Raw genomic sequence first — 18,348 nt, forward strand, 5'->3', positions numbered from 1 at the left:
ATTCCAAAATCAAATTTGTTAGTAAAAATAATATTAAAATAGCAAGTTTGAGAGAGACAAATCATAGCGATTTAGCCGCTACTTTCAATTCTCCCTTGAATGATTTTTGCACAAGAAATTTGCTTATCTTTGAGCTCTTTTGTAGCAATGACGATTGTCCATCTCAAAATGATTTCTTTTCTTTTTTCTATTGAATCTGAGCGAGTCGTTAAGTGTGGAGAGAGAGATTTATTGTGGGCAAGTAAAATATTTTGGGTGAGAGAGAGAGAAACTTATAGTGGGTGAGCAAAGGCAATTAAGTTGACCCCCTCCATGGCGAGAAAGTTTTTGTGGGAAAGCAACATGAACTGTGGTGAGTAAACTCAACAGGAGCTCGACCTGAAGCAACAACCTAGCAGTGAAGTAGTGACTCAAATTTCACCATTGTTGGTGTGTTGATGGCTTGAAGTAGTGACTTTGCATGTTGCAAGATCACATTAACAATACCAATGTTGTCAGTTTCTCAACATTGTGGCATTTCTCAAAGGTGGAGTGTGGCTTCTTGGCGATGACCATACTTGCGATAAACACGTGAGGCATAGTGGAGAACCCGCTTGGACTGTACGAAATAGACGGCGACGACCTGCTTTGGTAGTGAAGAGACTGCTTTCATTGCCTGCCAAGAAGTGTTGCCCACCATGTGGCTTACAGCCAGGAGATGTTGCCTGCACCAATTTGAGGTTGGCAATATGTTGGTTGCCATTGGGGTGGTGAGATGTTGCCTCGATTGAAGCTAGCAAGACGTGCCATGGTGGTGAGGAGCACGACGATGGTGACAGAAAATGCCGCCAGAGGTTTCTAAGTTCCCTGCTAGTGGGCTCTGCACTTATGACACTGCCGGTATGCTTGTAGGGGCTGGTGGTGTGGAGGATTCTTTACAACTACATCTAGTGGCATGCTGCAGTGATGGTTTTGAGGAGCTTTACGACAGACTCAATTAGTGAGCAAGGATCACCGTGACGGTGACAGAGAGCATCGAAGGTTCACAGCGTGGCAGTGGGTGGCTCCACGAGCTCACGGTTGGGCTGGTCCTGGGCACGTCGCGAGTGGGAAGTGTCATGGCAGATGGAGCTATGGAGGTAAAGGACCACTATACTGGTGATAGAGGCCACTGGTGAACCGCGGCCTTGTTGGCTAGCTAATTGTCAATGGGTGGCGTTGCCTGCAGTGTGTATTGCGTGAAGTGAAGCACTTTGCCTGCGATAGACAACACTGGCAAGCCTTGTCATGGCCACCTGGCCTTAATTGTGCCTGAGCAGCTAATGGATCAGTGGGAATGCTCTGCATGCTACCTCGCTTGGGAAGCCATGAAGCGTCATATGAGCCCTGAAAGTTTTCAGGTGCTCAAGAAGGTCCCTTCCTCTGTGGTATATTTCCATAGCAGGGACCCTGAATTTTGGTGGTAAAGACACAACCATTACCTCATTCATGTAGGGTAGACCAGTGCTCGTGAGTAATTGATCCATTGTCGACGACGTACCCACCTTCCTTGCTATCTCCTCATATTTTCTTTTAAGATTACGTAGTCCATCCTACATGTTCTTCTGCTCCTCCTCCTTATTTGGTCCAGTTTGTGTGTTTCGGGACCCCACATGCTCACTATCGCTGGACTCTACTCCCCCATCTCGTTCCTGCTGAGGTTTTTTGAGTTCCTCGCTTTCTTTACAAAGCGTTTGCACCTTATCAGTTAACTTTGTCACCCACTTCTCCATGTTTTTCAACCTTACTTCCATGGCTTCTCCCATACCTCTCTTGAGTTGTCTAGAATGGGTTGTCGCAGGCATGAGAAGTACACATAAAATCTACAAAGATCCCACAGACGGTGCTATTGTTAACGTCATGTTTCGCACACAGGGACAGGATCCGACAACTCAGGTCTTCTGAAATGGGCTTACAAAAGATATACGGGAAGGCAATTAGGAGAGGGCAGCCTTGGGTCGAGGAGTCTCCAATGCCAAAGTTAGTAAATATTTTTGAAAGTTTGTAAATAAATGAGGGAGTTTAGGGATAAGAAAGTCTTTTCTCATACCTAAGACTTGTTATTCATAAGCCTAGGGGACAGATCGGGTCTGTCCTTATGGAGTCTGCATCTTTCGTACTATTCCCTAATGTTGCATGGTTCTATGACAACATCATTAATGTGGTGTGACTTTAGGACAACATCATTAATGTGGCGTGTAGCTTGGGTAGTGGTGTCATTAATATGGCATGGTTTTTCAATTTCTTTCTCCCAAACAATATCCTTGGTGGTCATTCGATATCCTTCCTGTTAGAAGATTGAGGGTTCCCTGCACATTACGCCCACTACGTAGACGAGCACTCGAGAACTGGACACTACTCGAGGGCCTCCAGATCGACGAGTCACATTCCCTGCAGTACACTCCATCATGTAGGTTGAGTCCAAAGAACCCTATCCATGGGCCGGGTTGGAGACTTTGTTCGTTTTGGGCTGGATCTTTGGTCTTAATTCTCTTAGTTGCTATTCACAGGCTCGCTAGGTTCTAAGGAGGAGGAAAATCTCCTTACAGTGTTGAAAAGTAACTAATTAAATTTTAAATTTTAAATTTTCTAGTCAAAATTTGGCCAAAGAATAACGAGGTCTATTTGTTTTCATAATACTTCTCAACTCATCTCATCATTACAACTTTTCTAAATTTTTATGCAAAATAAAATAAACAATTCAATTTTTTTAAATCTCAAAATAATAATAATATCAAAAAAATATTTTATAATAATATTTTATTTAATTTTTAACTTTTATGTCAACTGATCTATTTTCATCTAAGAAGACATCTAAATACTCTTTCAATGTAAGATATTCTATTAGTCTCCACGGCAATAGGTTAGGGCACGCGCTTCAGGTGCCAGTGGTTCTGTGCAAGACTAATTGAGCGGCTCTTCACAAGCCTTTCGAGGTTGTAAACCACGTGGACAGATTCGATCCCTGTACGCTACGTGGGCATTTTTTATTGGTGGTCACTGGCATTCAGTGCCAGGAGTGGTGTTCTCGGTGTTGTAATATGCCTGCCAAAAGTGCCCATGACGTGGGGGCCAGTAAAGACGCTCTACGTGGGCCTTTAGTTAGTATCCAAATCTCGTAGCTCTGGTTCCTAACCAGCGATTTGAATTTTTTGAACGTTGAAGCCAACCAACATTCGAATTGACGGACTTGCCCTCATATATGTGACCGTTCCAGTGGCTTCTACATATTCCACTGAATCCACACCATTCTCTATCTCTTATCGTGTTAGGTTCCAATTATTATTAAAAAAAAAAAAAAAAAAGGGGATATAATCATTTTATTTATCAATTATTTTTCGAGAGAAATCCGTCAAAAATAAAAATGATTTATAGAGTTCTAAGTTACGTAACCTTTATTTTAAAAAATAATAAATTTAAGACTCACATAAAAAAATTTATTTTTAATAATAAAAAAGTACGCGTTTCTAATAAAAATAGTATGATCTTTTTATGATGAAGGTTGATAAAGAGAATCAATCGGTTAATAAATTGGAATCTTATTTATTTTTGACGTTATATTTTAAAGCATTAATCAGTGATCACTGCGGAATCAATTTTATAATTGGAAAAACAAAATATATATATATATATTTATATATATATGAAACTCTTTAACTAGTTGTTTCTCTTGTTTAGCTATAGTACTCTTTAAGTTGTATACAAATCTTGAATAGAAAGTCTCTCAAATTCTAATTATGTAATTTGAAGACAGATAAATTCACTTTGTAGGCCTTTAATATTATTCTTATAAGATTTTCGCCACAATGTAAAACTCCGCAGCATCTCATCTATTCAATTTTGACTATCCAATTCAGATAGATAATTAAAAAAAAAAAAAAAAATCTCATTCTCCATCTACTATATATGTGTGTGTTAAAAAACAAATATCATTTGCAAAGTGTCTTAATTCCCAATATGCTTGGATTCCCGTTTGGATTTAGAGATGAGTTGAATAAAATATTATTAGAATATTAATTTTTAATATTATTATTGTTTTGGTATTTAAAAAAGTTGAATTGTTTATTATATTTTGTATGAGAATTTGAGAAAATTGTAAAAAAGTTGATTGTCACTTGTCTATGTTACAAGAAAACTGCTTATTTGTAGTCTCTAGTTATTTTTTACGAAAATGACTATTTCTTATTAAAATAAGTATGTTTTTATCGTAAATAGTCATTCTTATAGTAAATAATCTGTCATACATGTACATTTTTCTTGTAGATATATATATATGTCATTAATTATGATGACTATAATTTATAGGGCAAGTTCTTCCATTCATCATTGTTCTTCACATCTAATTAGCAATATTTCTGGTTGCTCCCTAGTAATATGGTATGGTCATGATCTGTTGGATAACTTTAGTCATCTGAAAGGATATAGTTTTACCCTCTAAATAAGTTTGAAAGAGGGAAAAGAAAAGAAAAAGCCCCAAACGAGGGAAGAGATTCAAAGCATCTCTTAATTCCATTGCAATCAGCTTAGTCGGTAACTATTTCCAACAACCACATTACCATTAGCTGAGATGGACATATTGCCTAACATCTGGTGGGACATTCTCTAATAACAATTGGATGTATTAGATGATTAAAACAAGCAGCTTGCTTTCAAACTTTCGTGGCTTTGAAACTTTTACCCGTCTTTTTCTGCTGGTGCAAAGAAAATTTATCACGTAGAGTTTTATTACATACAAATCGGTGCGTTAACATATCACTTTTTATAAAAGTACTTTACTACAATTTTAAAAAAGAGAAAACAATAATAATTTGAGTCGGGCTACTCTGTCGTTCAGAATAGCCCACTCCACTTTACCGCTTATTGCTTTTCAATTTTTTTTTATTTTTTTATTTATATTTTTTAATAGATTTAAATATTTTTAAAAATATAAAAAAAATACATCAATATATTTAAAATTATTTTTTTAATCACTAAATAAAAAAAAGAAATTTACCAAGTGGTACATTTGAGCGGTATGTTACGGGCGACAAAGTAGCCTTTTTCTAATAATTTTCTAGCATACATAACCTCGTGATTTAATTTTACACGCTATACACATTGCTAATATAGAAAACTTCGACGTCAACTACGTTAAAAAATTGATAGTGTTTTGATTTTTTTAAAGTAGTAATGCGTCCTACTATAAATGATGCATTTATATGCTGCCTTGATATGTTCCATAACAACAGTGTATTGGGTGTATAAAAAAAGGGTAAGGCTATTATGCCGTCGGCCTTTTTTTTTTTTTTTGTTTTTTTTTCATATTGTTTTAATATATTTAAAAATATATATATTAATACACTTAATATCATTTCTTTAATTATTAAGAAAAAAAAAATTGACCAACGGTCAATTAGAGCTGCCAAACTAGATAGGCAAAGAAGGTTTTTCCTTAAAAAAAAAAAAAAAAATGAAGTTACAAATAGATTCTTTCATTTATGTATGGATCATATGCGTACAAGTTCACTGCTCATCTTATTTTAAATATATATCCGTCACCATTCAAAGTATTACTAAATTCATCATAAAATATGATGCTACAAAAAGCTGGTAGCTAGCTAGTTATATAATATTTTGTGGGCATTATGTTTTATTTTTTTCTTTTTTAATTCTTCAATGGTAATCATATATATATATATATAAAAAATTTTATTTGTAATTTTCACTTAAGAACTATATGTGCAGACCTTTTATTAAATGAAAAAAAAAATTTAAAGAGAAATATTTTTATAATTTTAAAAAAAATTTAAAAATAAAATTATCTAAATTTATATTATAATTTTTAAAATAGAGATTGTACATACTATTGCACGGAGTTTAGGTGAGAAATTTACGCCTAATGATTCTTAGTGCTAATGCACAGACATTAGTGGAGATTAAAATATTCTTCCAATCGTATATATGCCCATGCCATTCATGAATGTAGTACTAAAATATAGGATTAAGGTTTGATGATTAGACATCGAAGAGCTACGTACCCTACAATCTAATTATTAGTAGATGCATATATGGCTTTAGGGTACTTATAATAAACCCTACTAATTAGAGACTCTCTAGTAGTTTGTCGTTAGTGTAATTGAATTCGATTCTCGTGGTGTAAATCATCATGATGAGCTCATCATGACCAAGTTTGACGTACTTAATGATGTATGAAGAGAGCATAAACTAAACAGACAAACCCTCCAACTTCCAAGCTATATGAAGGATCTTATCTTTGTTTGGATGGAAAATGAGGGCCAGAGGCTAGTGATTGTGCATCGTCAGTACGTACGTACTACTCATTTAGGCTTCATTTAGTTCTGCAATTCAGATAAGATAAGAAGATATATTTTATTAAGAATTGAATAAAATATTATTATAATATTATTTTTATTTTGAGATTTGAAAAAATTAAATTACTTATTATATTTTATATGTGAATTTAAAAAAATTATAAAGATTATATGAGATAAGATAGTTTGATTTTGTGTAATCAAACCAACCTTACTCTTAGACAAAAGTGGGTTTGTTTCTTGTAGCTAACTAAGGTGCATTTTGATGGAACATGGGAAGGTTATATATGCCTCACGACAGTTTATAAAGAACAATGGGTAAATTTTATTTAGGTTAGAACTTAATTAATCCATATAACTTTAATCTATCATTTGAATATAATTAATTTTATTTTCTCAAATATTTTTAAAAAATAAGAGTTGGTGATCATGATAATGGTAATAATAAGCAATGTTTTAAATATCGTACCGAATGTCGTATCGATCAAGGCACTGGAATGAAATATTTCGATACCGGTACTGTTTCGTGTACCGTTTCGAGATAATCGATATCTGAATAAATTATATATATAAATTATATTTCAAAATAATAGTCTATATATAAATAAATTATATATAAATACATATATATATATATAAATTATAAATAGCTTAGTCTGAATTAGGAGTAAAAAAATAAGCTTGTAGTTTGAAAAAATGAAAAAAAAAATTAAAGGCCGAAATACATGCCTGTACAGGCTAAAAGATAGGCTGGTACCGGCCTGTATTTAGACAGGTACGAAATATACATGATACGTGTACCAGCCTAGTAGCCGGTACGACAGATACCAGCCATACCAGCTGGTACAATATGAAATTAAAAACAATGATAATAACCATGACCTAGTAATGTCGGTGGTATGCTAATATCATATATAATGTCAATGGCTGTAGATACAATAACAATAATGTTAATAACAATGATGACAACAACAGTGAGCATGACTTGAAAAGTAATCATGATAGCAATATGATAATCACAACATTGATTTGAGTTTATAAATCACAAACTTTGAATAAGAAATGTACATGCTTTACAATGTCATCATTAATCGACTTTTATATTTGAAATAATTCTCTTGAAAAGAAATTATAAACTCTTTGGAATCCAATGTGGTAACTGCATGGTCCTCCAAATCTATTACAATATAGTATGATATTAAAATTATTTTTACAGACATTAATTTTTAATTACATGACATTCCATGATAGATGAAGAATATCACGTATCTGTATTCCAAAACTGCTTAATAATTATTCTATCATTCTTTCATACAAAAACTAAACAAATGTTTCAAGTTCTTTTTTTACACTTGAACTTTTAAGATATTAGTTTTGAATAAACTAGAAAAAGTTTGTTTTCGACGCAAGTAATATGACATTTATGCATTAACATATAGAGAATCTCATTATTTGATATTGAGATTTACCATGTCTATACAGACTATTTAATATCACGAGATTCGCATGTACATCTTTCTCATTTTAGATTATAAAAAAAATTTTACTATTCATCATCTCCACACACCACATACTATATTTAAAAAAAAAATTAATTAATTTTATTTTTCTTAAATTTATTGAATTATTCTATTCATCATCCATATGCTACACATTTGGTAAGAGAGAAAAAAAGTATAATATGTGGTGTATAAAAATAATGAATAAAATTTTTCTTATAAAAAATATTTTTATAATAAAAATTACAGAGTAGGGTAATCCACTTTCCACCTACATACAAATCTCAAGCTGAAAATGCCGACTCCTGCCCACTCTTCTGATGGCTGTTAACGTAACCTTCCTTAACCACCTCTGGTCCTCTTCCATGACTGCGCGTAGCTTCACGCGTATGTCTCGATTCCTTTTCAGAATCCAAAAAAGAAAAGAAAAAAGAAAAGAAGAAATAGGTTCGGAGAGTAGCTTTGGGTAAAGATAAGCGAATATAAAGGCAAAGACTAAAGACTGAAAGCGAAATGGAAAGACAGAGGAGTCTAATGGAGAATGTGACTCTGTAACTCTCTGTGTGTGCGTGTAACTGTATGTTCTGCGTATTGTGTTGGTGATAAAAGAAGCCTTCAAAGGCAAACACCACCCACCCACCTGCAAATAGCATATCTGAGACTCTGAAAAACCCAATCCTCCATTAATCTTCTACATCTTCAAACAAGCCTCCAGAAGATCTTTTCATCGTATATAGTTAATGCTAGCTGCTGGTTTTTCTCTTGGATTTTGATGTGATGGCAGCGAAGACGACGACGATGGAGGGTGCATTGTCATTTTCGGTGGCGGATGTGGTCGAGGATGTACTCCAGCAGCACGGGAACCGCCACAGCGGTCTTGATCTCGAGTCTAGAAAAGCTAAGGAAGCAGGTAATTCTTTTTTTTTTTTTTCCTCTTTTTTGCTTCTTCATCTTTCATTTTTTTGTCTCCACGTACAAACGGTGAAAGAAAGATCGTTCATTTTGAAACTCTAGTTTCGATGCGGTGTTCTATAAGATGATTTCGGTGAGATTGTTTAGTTGTTTTGTTTGGGAATTGGCAGCGTCGAGAAGAAAAGAAGCGGCGGGGTGGCTGAGAAAGATGGTAGGAGTAGTCGCGGCGAAGGATTTGCCAGCGGAGCCTTCGGAGGAAGAGTTCAGGCTTGGATTGAGAAGTGGGATTATTCTGTGCAATGCTCTCAATAAGGTTCACTCTGGAGCTGTACCCAAGGTGTCAACTTCATCCTCATACTCGTCTCAATTTTGGGTCCCTTAGTTTTTTTTTTTTTTTTTTTTCTGAATATGGAAAACTTATGGATGTAATTGGTTTCAGGTGGTGGAGAGTCCATGTGATTCTGCTCTGGTTCCTGATGGAGCGGCATTGTCGGCTTTTCAGTACTTCGAGAATGTGAGAAATTTCCTCGTGGCTGTGCAGGAAATGGGAATTCCTACTTTCGAGGCATCTGATCTGGAACAAGTATGTATTCAGGAATTAGGATCATCTTGATTTCCTAGGATATTCAACGTAGAATTTTTAAAATGTTTTCTATTGTTTTAACTTAACCGATTTAGGATTTCCTATTTAATTCTACAATTCGGTAACATAAGATGTATTTAAGAAATTTATAAGTACCATTGTTTTTCATGAATTTGGAAATTATGTTACTTTCAATCTAGTTTTCACATGCACCAGATGCTTAGGATTGAATGACTATGGTGCTAGTGTAGAACTTTGTAGAAGAGAGTATCTTGATGAAGTTTTTAAATAAATTTGTTAAATTTCAGGGAGGAAAATCTGCAAGAGTAGTGAATTGTGTTCTGGCGCTTCAATCATACAGCGAATGGAAACAGACTGGGGGAAATGGAGTATGGAAATTTGGTGGAAGTGTGAAACCCACCGTGTCAGCCAAATCTTTTGTTAGGAAAAATTCGGAGCCTTTCACAAATTCCTTGTCAAGGAACTTCTCAATGGGTGAGAAATCTTTGAATGCGCTGTCCTTCGACATTGAGTCTAATAAAATGGTCGGTAAGCTTAACTCCGCTTTTTATTTATTATTTGATTTGTCTAATTAATCCAAAAAGGCATAATTTTGTTACTAATTTATTCATGTTCTTTCTTGCAGCCTACTAATTGTTCATTGAGTATGCTTGTTCGTGCGGTTCTGCTGGATAAGAAGCCTGAAGAAGTTCCAATGGTGAGGATTAATGTACTCACTGCTGTTAAAACTTGTTGAAATTAGCTAAGAAAAGTTCGCTGATCAAGCTGGGCTAGTAGGATCTGTATCCGTACCAGTGTGCAAGTATGCGATATTAGAAGCCTAGCATGGATAGATTTTAGGCGATTTCGCCCATCATGTTTATTCCATTCGATTCCACTACCATGAAAAATGGATAGCTTCATGAATGGACTGAACTTAATCAAGCCAACTGCCCTTTTCAACCTGTGAGAGGAATGAATACAAATACCATTACAACTGCTACATTCACAACTTTGGGAGTGCTATAATTGCTACTTATCCTGCTCTACTACTTGTTTGTGAATTGTATTGCTCCTCTGTGTGAAACAGTTGGTGGAATCTGTGCTAAGTAAAGTTGTGGAGGAGTTTGAGCATCGTATTGCAAGCCAATTGGAGCTGGTATGTTAATGTGAATTAAGGACCAATTATGCATTCGAATGCGCTTTAAAATTCCATGTAATGTTAAGAATTAATGCGCATTCTAAATCACCAAAACTTGGTCTCTTGGGTTGTCACTGAATTTTTGTCCTTTCCTATTTTCCATTATAACTTAATCGTTTCTACCAGTGTATGTGTTTGACTAGTTATTTTTTTATTGATTTCTTGGCAATCCCTAGATGAAAACAACTCCAAAAGATATGGCCTTTTCTCATGGCAACAGATTGAAATTTGCTTCAGGTGATAAGAAGGTATTCTGTTGCTTCTTCCCCTCTGAACAGGTAGCTAAAGGTTAAAGAATCAATAAAATAGGCACAAATTTGATGTCAGAGCCCATGATCAGAATATTACTTGGATTTCTGACATTTTATTTTGTGTTGCTGTGATATTTCAGACTGAAGACAAAAATGAAAAGGTGAGAAAGGAAGAGGAATTCATCCAAAAAACATATGTTTCTGATGAGAAATCAAAAGGGCGACTCTTGAAACAAAAAATGGCCTTTGATCAACAGCATAGAGACCTTCAAGTATGAGCAATGCCGATGTTTCCTCCATCATTCTTGCTTTTCCTCTTTTGTAACTGCATAGTGCATTAATGCTAATTTTATTTTTTCATAGGAACTAAAGCATACTCTTCACACTACAAAAGCTGGTATGCAGTTTATGCAGATGAAGTTTCACGAAGAGCTGAACAATCTTGGTATGATTCAGCAAATGAATTGTTCTTTTCTGTCCATTCTGGATGGGTGTTTGAGAATAAAAAGGAACTTTGTTTTATTTGAGCTTGCACATTTCTTTGTAGGTATGCACATTCATGGTCTAGCTCATGCTGCTTCTGGGTTCCATAGAGTTCTTGAGGAAAATCGCAAGCTATACAATCAAGTGCAGGATCTCAAGGGTAAGAAGATCAATGGTAGCCTGCTTGGGGTAAAGGAAAGAAGGAAAACCACTGAATGCCTAAAGCTTGAGTACTCAAAATGGATTAATAGTTACTTTTTTTGTTTGATCAGGAAGTATTAGGGTTTACTGTCGAGTGAGACCCTTCTTGTCAGGACAATCCAATCATTTCAGCATTGTAGATTATACAGAAGATGAAATTATCACCATCAGTACTCCATTGAAGCATGGGAAAGGCCGGTCTTTCAGCTTCAATAAGGTCTTTGGGCCATCTGCAACTCAAGGTTGATAGAATTTTCATTTGTATGCTTTTGAGATTCTATGATCTTAGCATTACTTTTACACTTGTTTTTCCTGATGTATTGCAGCGGAGGTCTTCTCTGATATGCAGCCTTTGATTCGGTCTGTTCTTGATGGTTTTAATGTTTGCATATTTGCATATGGCCAAACGGGATCTGGAAAAACTTACACCATGGTAGGACACAGTTAGATTCAACTCTGGAGATATGAAACATATGTGCAATGATGTCTGTTTGACAAACTATGCAAATGTGGGTAACTTTCGTTGTTTACATGTCCAGACTGGACCCAGAGAGCTTACAGACAAAAGCCAAGGAGTAAATTATAGGGCTTTGAGTGATTTGTTTCATTTAGCAAAGCAAAGAGAGGAAACTTTCTGCTATGATGTTTCTGTTCAGATGATTGAGATTTATAATGAGCAAGTCAGGGATCTCCTCATTACTGATGGAACAAACAAAAGATATCCTTTATAATTTATTTGTGTCTGTTACTGACAAGGTTATGCAATCAACATGCCTTGATCTTTCAAAAGGTTTTCCAAATCTCATTCAAATTTATGGACTTTGATTCTCTGGCACTCTTCCTCCCACCCCTCCCATCAAAAGACTTTCCTTAATGGTTGATACATTAGAAATTCGTAATAATTCTCATAACGGACTTAATGTACCAGATGCAAACCTTATGCCAGTGTCATCAACGTCTGATGTTATTGATCTGATGAACCTTGGACAAAGGAATCGTGCAGTGGGTGCAACAGCCCTAAATGATCGTAGTAGTCGCTCTCACAGGTAAGAACACAATTCTTTGCATACTTAAATCTATGGATGGTTCTATGACAATGCTTCTTACAGCCTGATTTTTTTTGTTCATTTGAATTTTCAATTTGCAGTTGTTTAACTGTTCATGTCCAAGGAAGAGACTTGACATCCGGAACTATTCTCCGTGGTTGTATGCATCTGGTTGATCTGGCAGGAAGTGAGAGGGTAAACAAATCTGAAGTGACAGGAGATAGGCTCAAAGAAGCACAGCATATAAACAGATCTCTGTCAGCTTTGGGTGATGTAATATCTTCCCTTGCCCAAAAGAATCCGCATGTTCCTTACAGAAATAGCAAACTCACACAACTGCTCCAAGATTCACTCGGTAAGGTTAAACTAACATTTCTCCCAAGAGTTAGTGTGGAAATGTACTCCCTTTTTTTTTTTTTTTCTCGGAAAGATAGGAGGTATGATTTTGGTGTAACATTTCTCCCAAGAGTTAGTGTGGAAATGTACTCCCCTTTTTTTTTTTTTTTTTTCTTGGAAAGATAGGAGGTATGATTTTGGTGTTGTAACTACATTTTTAGGAGGGCAGGCCAAGACACTGATGTTTGTTCACATAAGCCCTGAGCCTGATGCTCTTGGAGAAACAATCAGTACACTTAAATTTGCAGAGAGAGTTGCCACTGTCGAGCTTGGTGCTGCCAGAGTAAACAAAGATAACGCAGACGTCAAGGAGCTCAAAGAACAGGTTCTAATATTTTCTTTCACCTGTGTATTTCTCATAATAGCATGTAAAAGGGCCTTGTCCATTTGTATTAGTTTTCGATAAATATTTTGAATTCTTCTTCAGATTGCCAGTCTTAAGGCAGCACTGGCCAGGAAAGGGGAGCCGGAGTACATGCAAACTTCTGTTTCTCGAAGCTCTGAAAAATACAGGATGAAACCTAGTGGGTTATCTCCATTTCAATCTAAAAAGCAGGATGCAGGTTTTTTGGGAGATCGAAGTAGCTGTCGGCAACCAATGGGTGATGTTGGCAACAATATTGAGGTAAGTAATTTTCTCTGATCATGACTTGATAGATTCTTGTCTCTTGTCATTTCCATGAAAGTAATTTCTAGTATGCACCCTGAATTTTTGAATTGACTTTTTCAAAGTTATGTAAATTATATTAACGATTGAAGTGATCCCAATAGATTAGGATAGAAGGATTTATCAACAAGACCGGCAGATTTGCATCTTTTCCTTTTACCTATATAAAGTTGTCCAGTTAGTATTGCGAACCTAAACTTAAAACCACACGAAATGACTCTGCAGGTCCTTAAGAAATCTGCCTCGAGGCAAAAGACGCAAAGTTTTGATCTTGATGAGCTATTAGTGAATTCTCCTCCCTGGCATCCGGTGGGTGGTAATGGCCGGAACTATGGAGAAGATGACAGAGAAATGGGATCGGGTGAGTGGGTTGATAAAGTCATGGTAAATAAGCATGATGTAGGCAAAGTTGAAAACCCTTTTGGAAGTTGGGCAGAAGATAATGGGGACTTGGCTGATGTATTTTACCAGAAATATCTCCCAGATTCTTCCCAAAGTTACCCACATCAATCCAATAATATGTTTATGGGAGGCAACCAGTTCAATGTCACTAGCACTGATGAAATGGATGAACATGATGCCACCACCAGTGATTCTTCAGACCCAGACTTGCTTTGGCAATTCAATCATACAAAACTTACCAGCATGACGCATGGAATTGGGGCAAAACCCAAGAAATCCAATCCAAAGCCAGAAAATAGCCCAGAACTAAGGTAACCACTTTTGATCTTTCGTTAGCATATACCATATAGTCCTTTTTTAATACTGTCCGCCAGGTAAAATTAACATTTTTCTGACAAGTTGTCAACTTCTGCAGCAAGAATACCAAGGCTTCTCTAGGCCCTTCACCTTTAGGGAAACTATCAAAAGGGGCGGGGGCTCATCTGCAGTGGAGTGGGAGGCAGCAATCTTCAATGGAGACGAAACGCAAAGCTGGGAACAGAAAATAGAAACTTGACACTGGTTATTTCCGATGCTTTTCTTTCTTTCTTTCTTTCTTTCTTCCTTCCTTTTTTTTTTTTTTTTTTTTTTCATTTCTTTGAATTTGTTGTGGAGAGAGAGAGAGAGGTCTTATCATATAGTCTTGATTTTTATTTTTATTTTGTTATAATCGTAAATAGTTAAATGCAGCAATAATTCCAGATGTTTGTAATTCTTCACAGACGAGTTTATTAATTACTGATGTTTTTGTATATACTTCCCAGAATATTATTTGTAATTAATGGAACATAAACCCAAAAACCATTGGCTAATTGAAACAACACAAAAATATGGCTCCATTGTTCTGCTAGTCAAGTTTTGAGGCTCATCAAGGTCGTCTTTCTGGACTGACTTCTATTTATGGTGCAAAAGATTTCAATTAAAACGCTCAGGAATCAATCTGCACATCAAACAACTACAAAAATTATTCTAGAAGACTAGGATCTAACCCCACGAATGATCTACCAATGTAATACATTATTTATCATAAATTTTAATGAGAATGACACAATCACAAAAAGATTTCGTAAAAATAAACTAACAAATTTATATAATTTCATATAACACGTTAGATTTATTTTATAATAAAAGTAATTTTATAATTTGACGTACCATATTTAGCTATGTCAGTTTGTAGAGTTTTTTTTTTGTGATTTTTTTTTTTTTTTAACTAAAGCATTTCTTAATTTTAAATTAATAAAAAAAAATATAACACTGCAAGTTTTTAAAGAAAATGAGACCCGTTCGTACAAGTTGGAATTTCCTCTTTACATATTTCAAATGCAGGCCACAATGTGGAAAACCAACCACCTCAGTTAGGCTTGATAAGGTCAGTCATCTCATCTAGAAGGCTGAAAGCAACATTCTCTAAAGGAGTGTGGTGTTGGCCATTGAACTTCGACCCACGACCCTCACATGTATTAATCTACTCAGTCATGACTCTCAGTACTCTATATAAACCAATACCACTCTTCTTTGTTTTCACATATCCACAGCTTTCAATTCTAGACCCAATTGATATCTTCTTCCTGTGTAAACCCTATTTTTAGGACAACATGGGTGTATCCACATTTACCCAGGAGTTCACCACTTCAATCGCCCCAGCCAAGTTGTTCAAGTCCTTGATTCTTGACTCTCACAACCTTGTCCCCAAGCTCGTGCCCCAGTCCATCAAGAGCATTGAGTTTGTTGAAGGCGATGGCAGTGTCGGTAGCATCAAGCAAACCAGCTTCCCTGTGGGTTTGTTACTTTAGCGCACACTTATAATTGGTACCCAAAATCGAAAAATGTTATATACACTCTCGTCTTACTCCAATCCTACTAGTATAATGACTTGGTGTAGATGCAAGACATTCCTCAAGTTGACTTTACCACCAATCTATCAAAGAGAGAGATTGTAGATGTAAAGTTTGGCTAGGACTAGGTAACTAAGTTGATGAGTTTGTATAGGATTAGGTGACTAAAATGATAGAGTTTATCTTATCAATAAGTTTGAATTTGAATGAATATAAAATAATTGTTGACTTTATTTTAAACAACATTAAGTTTATGTAAGAGTATTTAAGGTTGGTTAGATAAGTCAGCAATATGAAATTCGAATTCAAAAAGATCTGCAATTATCCAGAACAGAAGTTGAATACAGTTTAGTAACTACAGAGAAGAGTTATCGCGACATGTCAGCAATCCGTCGGGAAACGTCTTCGCGACAGATTCTGCTCGTCAGCAGAATTCTACTTCAACTGGGACTTTTTTCAGATTGTTTATTTAAATGATCCTACTGATTAGGATCGATAGTGATTAAAATCGACATATTTTCTAGAGTACTTTCTAGTGCATTGTTTGGTGAGAAAATTCCTTAGTGAATTTTCATATTTGTGATCTCTCTTTGAGTGTGATTGTGCTTCGTGTGTTGAGGATCGTGTGATTGGATTTCAGCCCTTAGAGTTCTAGGAGGAAAGACAATATTGAAGATCGTCAGAGGTTCTGGCTGCTACCGCAGTAGAAGACAAATGGGTCGTTTGTCTGGGCAAGTAAGAGAGTCAAGTTACAAAGGTTTTGTAATTGATGAATACTTGTAATTGATTTTCAAATAATAAGATTGACTTTCTTGGGTTTGGTTGTCCCGTAGGGTTTTACCTTTAAAGAACTCTTTAAAGGGTTTCCCTTCGATACCAATCTTAGTGTTATGCAATTTATTTATTTTATGTTATTGATTAATTATTAAATTAATTGCATGCTTGAAAACTAACCAATTTGTTGAGTAAATTGATAGATATTTTTGCTACATTACAGGGATACTTGGGTAATTTCACTTGGCAATATAACACATTACAAGAAAAATGAATATTTATGATCAATTATTTATAACGAGAAGAATTATTTACAACGAAAACAGACTTATTTTGATAAGAAATAGTCATTTTGTTAGAAGTAACTGATCACAAATAAATATTTTTCTTACAATAATTTTACTAATATTCATAAATTATTTATTATTATTTATAAACTATTTCATTATTATTTATAAATAATCTGAAATATTCTCAACACCTAAGTGTTATTTTTTTCTCATTAAAATTGAAACGCGTCCAAAAAAGTACTGGCCTGCCCCCCTCTAATTGTAATGGGTCAATTCTATCAATTATAATCGTACTAGCAGATATATTACTCTCCCAAAACCCATTTTTCTACAAATATATAGCAAGCTTGTTCTTCCTAATTTTCACAACTGAAGGACATGCGTTGGGTGACAAGCTTGAGTCAATTTCTTACCCTATTAAGTTCGAAGCTTCATCAAGATGACTAGCCATTATCACACAAAGCTGTGACATCGACCTTAAAGAAAATACTTCATTTGAATATTACTTATTAACATTTAATAATGCTTTATACTACACCATTATTTATGGTTCATTCAAAAAATTAATAGCAAGATGATCGGATTTCAGATGACTTGGGACCATAAAATACCAGTTACTTATATGATCGTTTTAGGTTCATCACGTACTTGGATAATAGGGATGCTTGGAAATGAGATGATGATTTTATAAATAATTATAAAATAATTTGTAAATATTAGTGAGATAGTTTGAATTAAGTATTTATTAAATTTTATAAAATAAGATAAAAAAGTTGAATAATAATATTAAAATAGTATTTTTATTTTAAAATTTTTTTGTTTGTTCTTTCCTTCCTCCCGCGGGTGAGTCGCTAGAAAACGAAAAGTTTGGTTTTATACGAGGGTAAAATCAACATTTCAGTCTGCTGACGTGGAGGGCGTGTGCTGGGTGCTGCTGAACAAGGCTTCATAGGGGTGCACTGGGATGTTAAAGTGATGAATAAATCTTCACAATTTTTTCACATTCCACATTTTTTTTTTAATTTTTATTTTTTTTTCTTTCATCAAATATTTATTATATAAATAATAAATAGAAAATTTAAAATAATTTAAAAAGAATAAACTAAAAGAAAAATTCAAAAAAAATTTTAAAAAATATAGAGTGTAGAGTGTGGTGAAAGTTATGTAATAAAACTCTAAGTGATAGCCTTTCATCAAATATTTTTAGGCTCTACTCAGCGTCCAAATGCACAAAACATTTAGGTGTGATTTAGATAGTGAATTGAGATAAATAAAATAAAATTTAAATAAAGTATTGGTAAAATATTTTTTTAATATTATTCTTATTTTTAGATTTGAAAAAATTAAATTATTTATTATATTTTATGTGAGAATTTAAGAAAATTATAATGATGTGATGATATGAGAAGAAGTGAGATGAAACGGTTCTTGTATCCAAAC

At 34.8% G+C, this 18,348-nt stretch overlaps 1 protein-coding gene across 6 annotated transcripts; it reads left to right on the top strand.

Moving 5' to 3' along the window:
• The first annotated feature begins 8,328 nt into the window (after positions 1-8,328).
• Positions 8,329-14,761, top strand: LOC121262514 (kinesin-like protein KIN-14I). Of its 6 annotated transcripts, none has more exons than XM_041165011.1 (20): positions 8,329-8,738; positions 8,911-8,915; positions 9,049-9,094; positions 9,163-9,323; positions 9,632-9,868; positions 9,970-10,041; positions 10,414-10,482; positions 10,701-10,772; positions 10,916-11,047; positions 11,139-11,220; positions 11,323-11,418; positions 11,531-11,701; positions 11,786-11,892; positions 11,999-12,177; positions 12,344-12,505; positions 12,607-12,860; positions 13,063-13,226; positions 13,329-13,526; positions 13,794-14,281; positions 14,386-14,761. In XM_041165011.1, the coding sequence occupies exons 1-20, from the start codon at positions 8,606-8,608 to the stop codon at positions 14,516-14,518; spliced, it is 2,961 nt and encodes a 986-aa protein (XP_041020945.1). In that variant the 5' UTR covers positions 8,329-8,605; the 3' UTR covers positions 14,519-14,761. The 6 variants fall into 6 exon arrangements, with proteins under 6 accessions (XP_041020945.1, XP_041020947.1, XP_041020944.1 ...); XM_041165013.1 differs by having other exon boundaries at positions 9,049-9,092; positions 9,176-9,323; XM_041165014.1 differs by having other exon boundaries at positions 8,607-8,738; positions 8,888-8,915; positions 9,049-9,077; positions 9,180-9,323.
• Positions 14,762-18,348: the final 3,587 nt, after the last annotated feature.

This window comes from Juglans microcarpa x Juglans regia, chromosome 4S, assembly GCF_004785595.1.
Source record: "Juglans microcarpa x Juglans regia isolate MS1-56 chromosome 4S, Jm3101_v1.0, whole genome shotgun sequence".
Taxonomy (NCBI): domain Eukaryota; kingdom Viridiplantae; phylum Streptophyta; class Magnoliopsida; order Fagales; family Juglandaceae; genus Juglans; species Juglans microcarpa x Juglans regia.

Excerpts from the sequence above, each read along its gene's own strand:
- LOC121262514 (XM_041165010.1), top strand. The coding sequence starts at position 8,606 with ATGGCAGCGAAGACGACGACGATGGAGGGTGCATTGTCATTTTCGGTG. Across the intron at positions 9,078-9,179 it reads ACTCTGGAGCTGTACCCAAG|GTGGTGGAGAGTCCATGTGA; the intron begins GTGTCAACTTCA and ends AATTGGTTTCAG. Across the intron at positions 14,282-14,385 it reads GAAAATAGCCCAGAACTAAG|CAAGAATACCAAGGCTTCTC; the intron begins GTAACCACTTTT and ends CAACTTCTGCAG.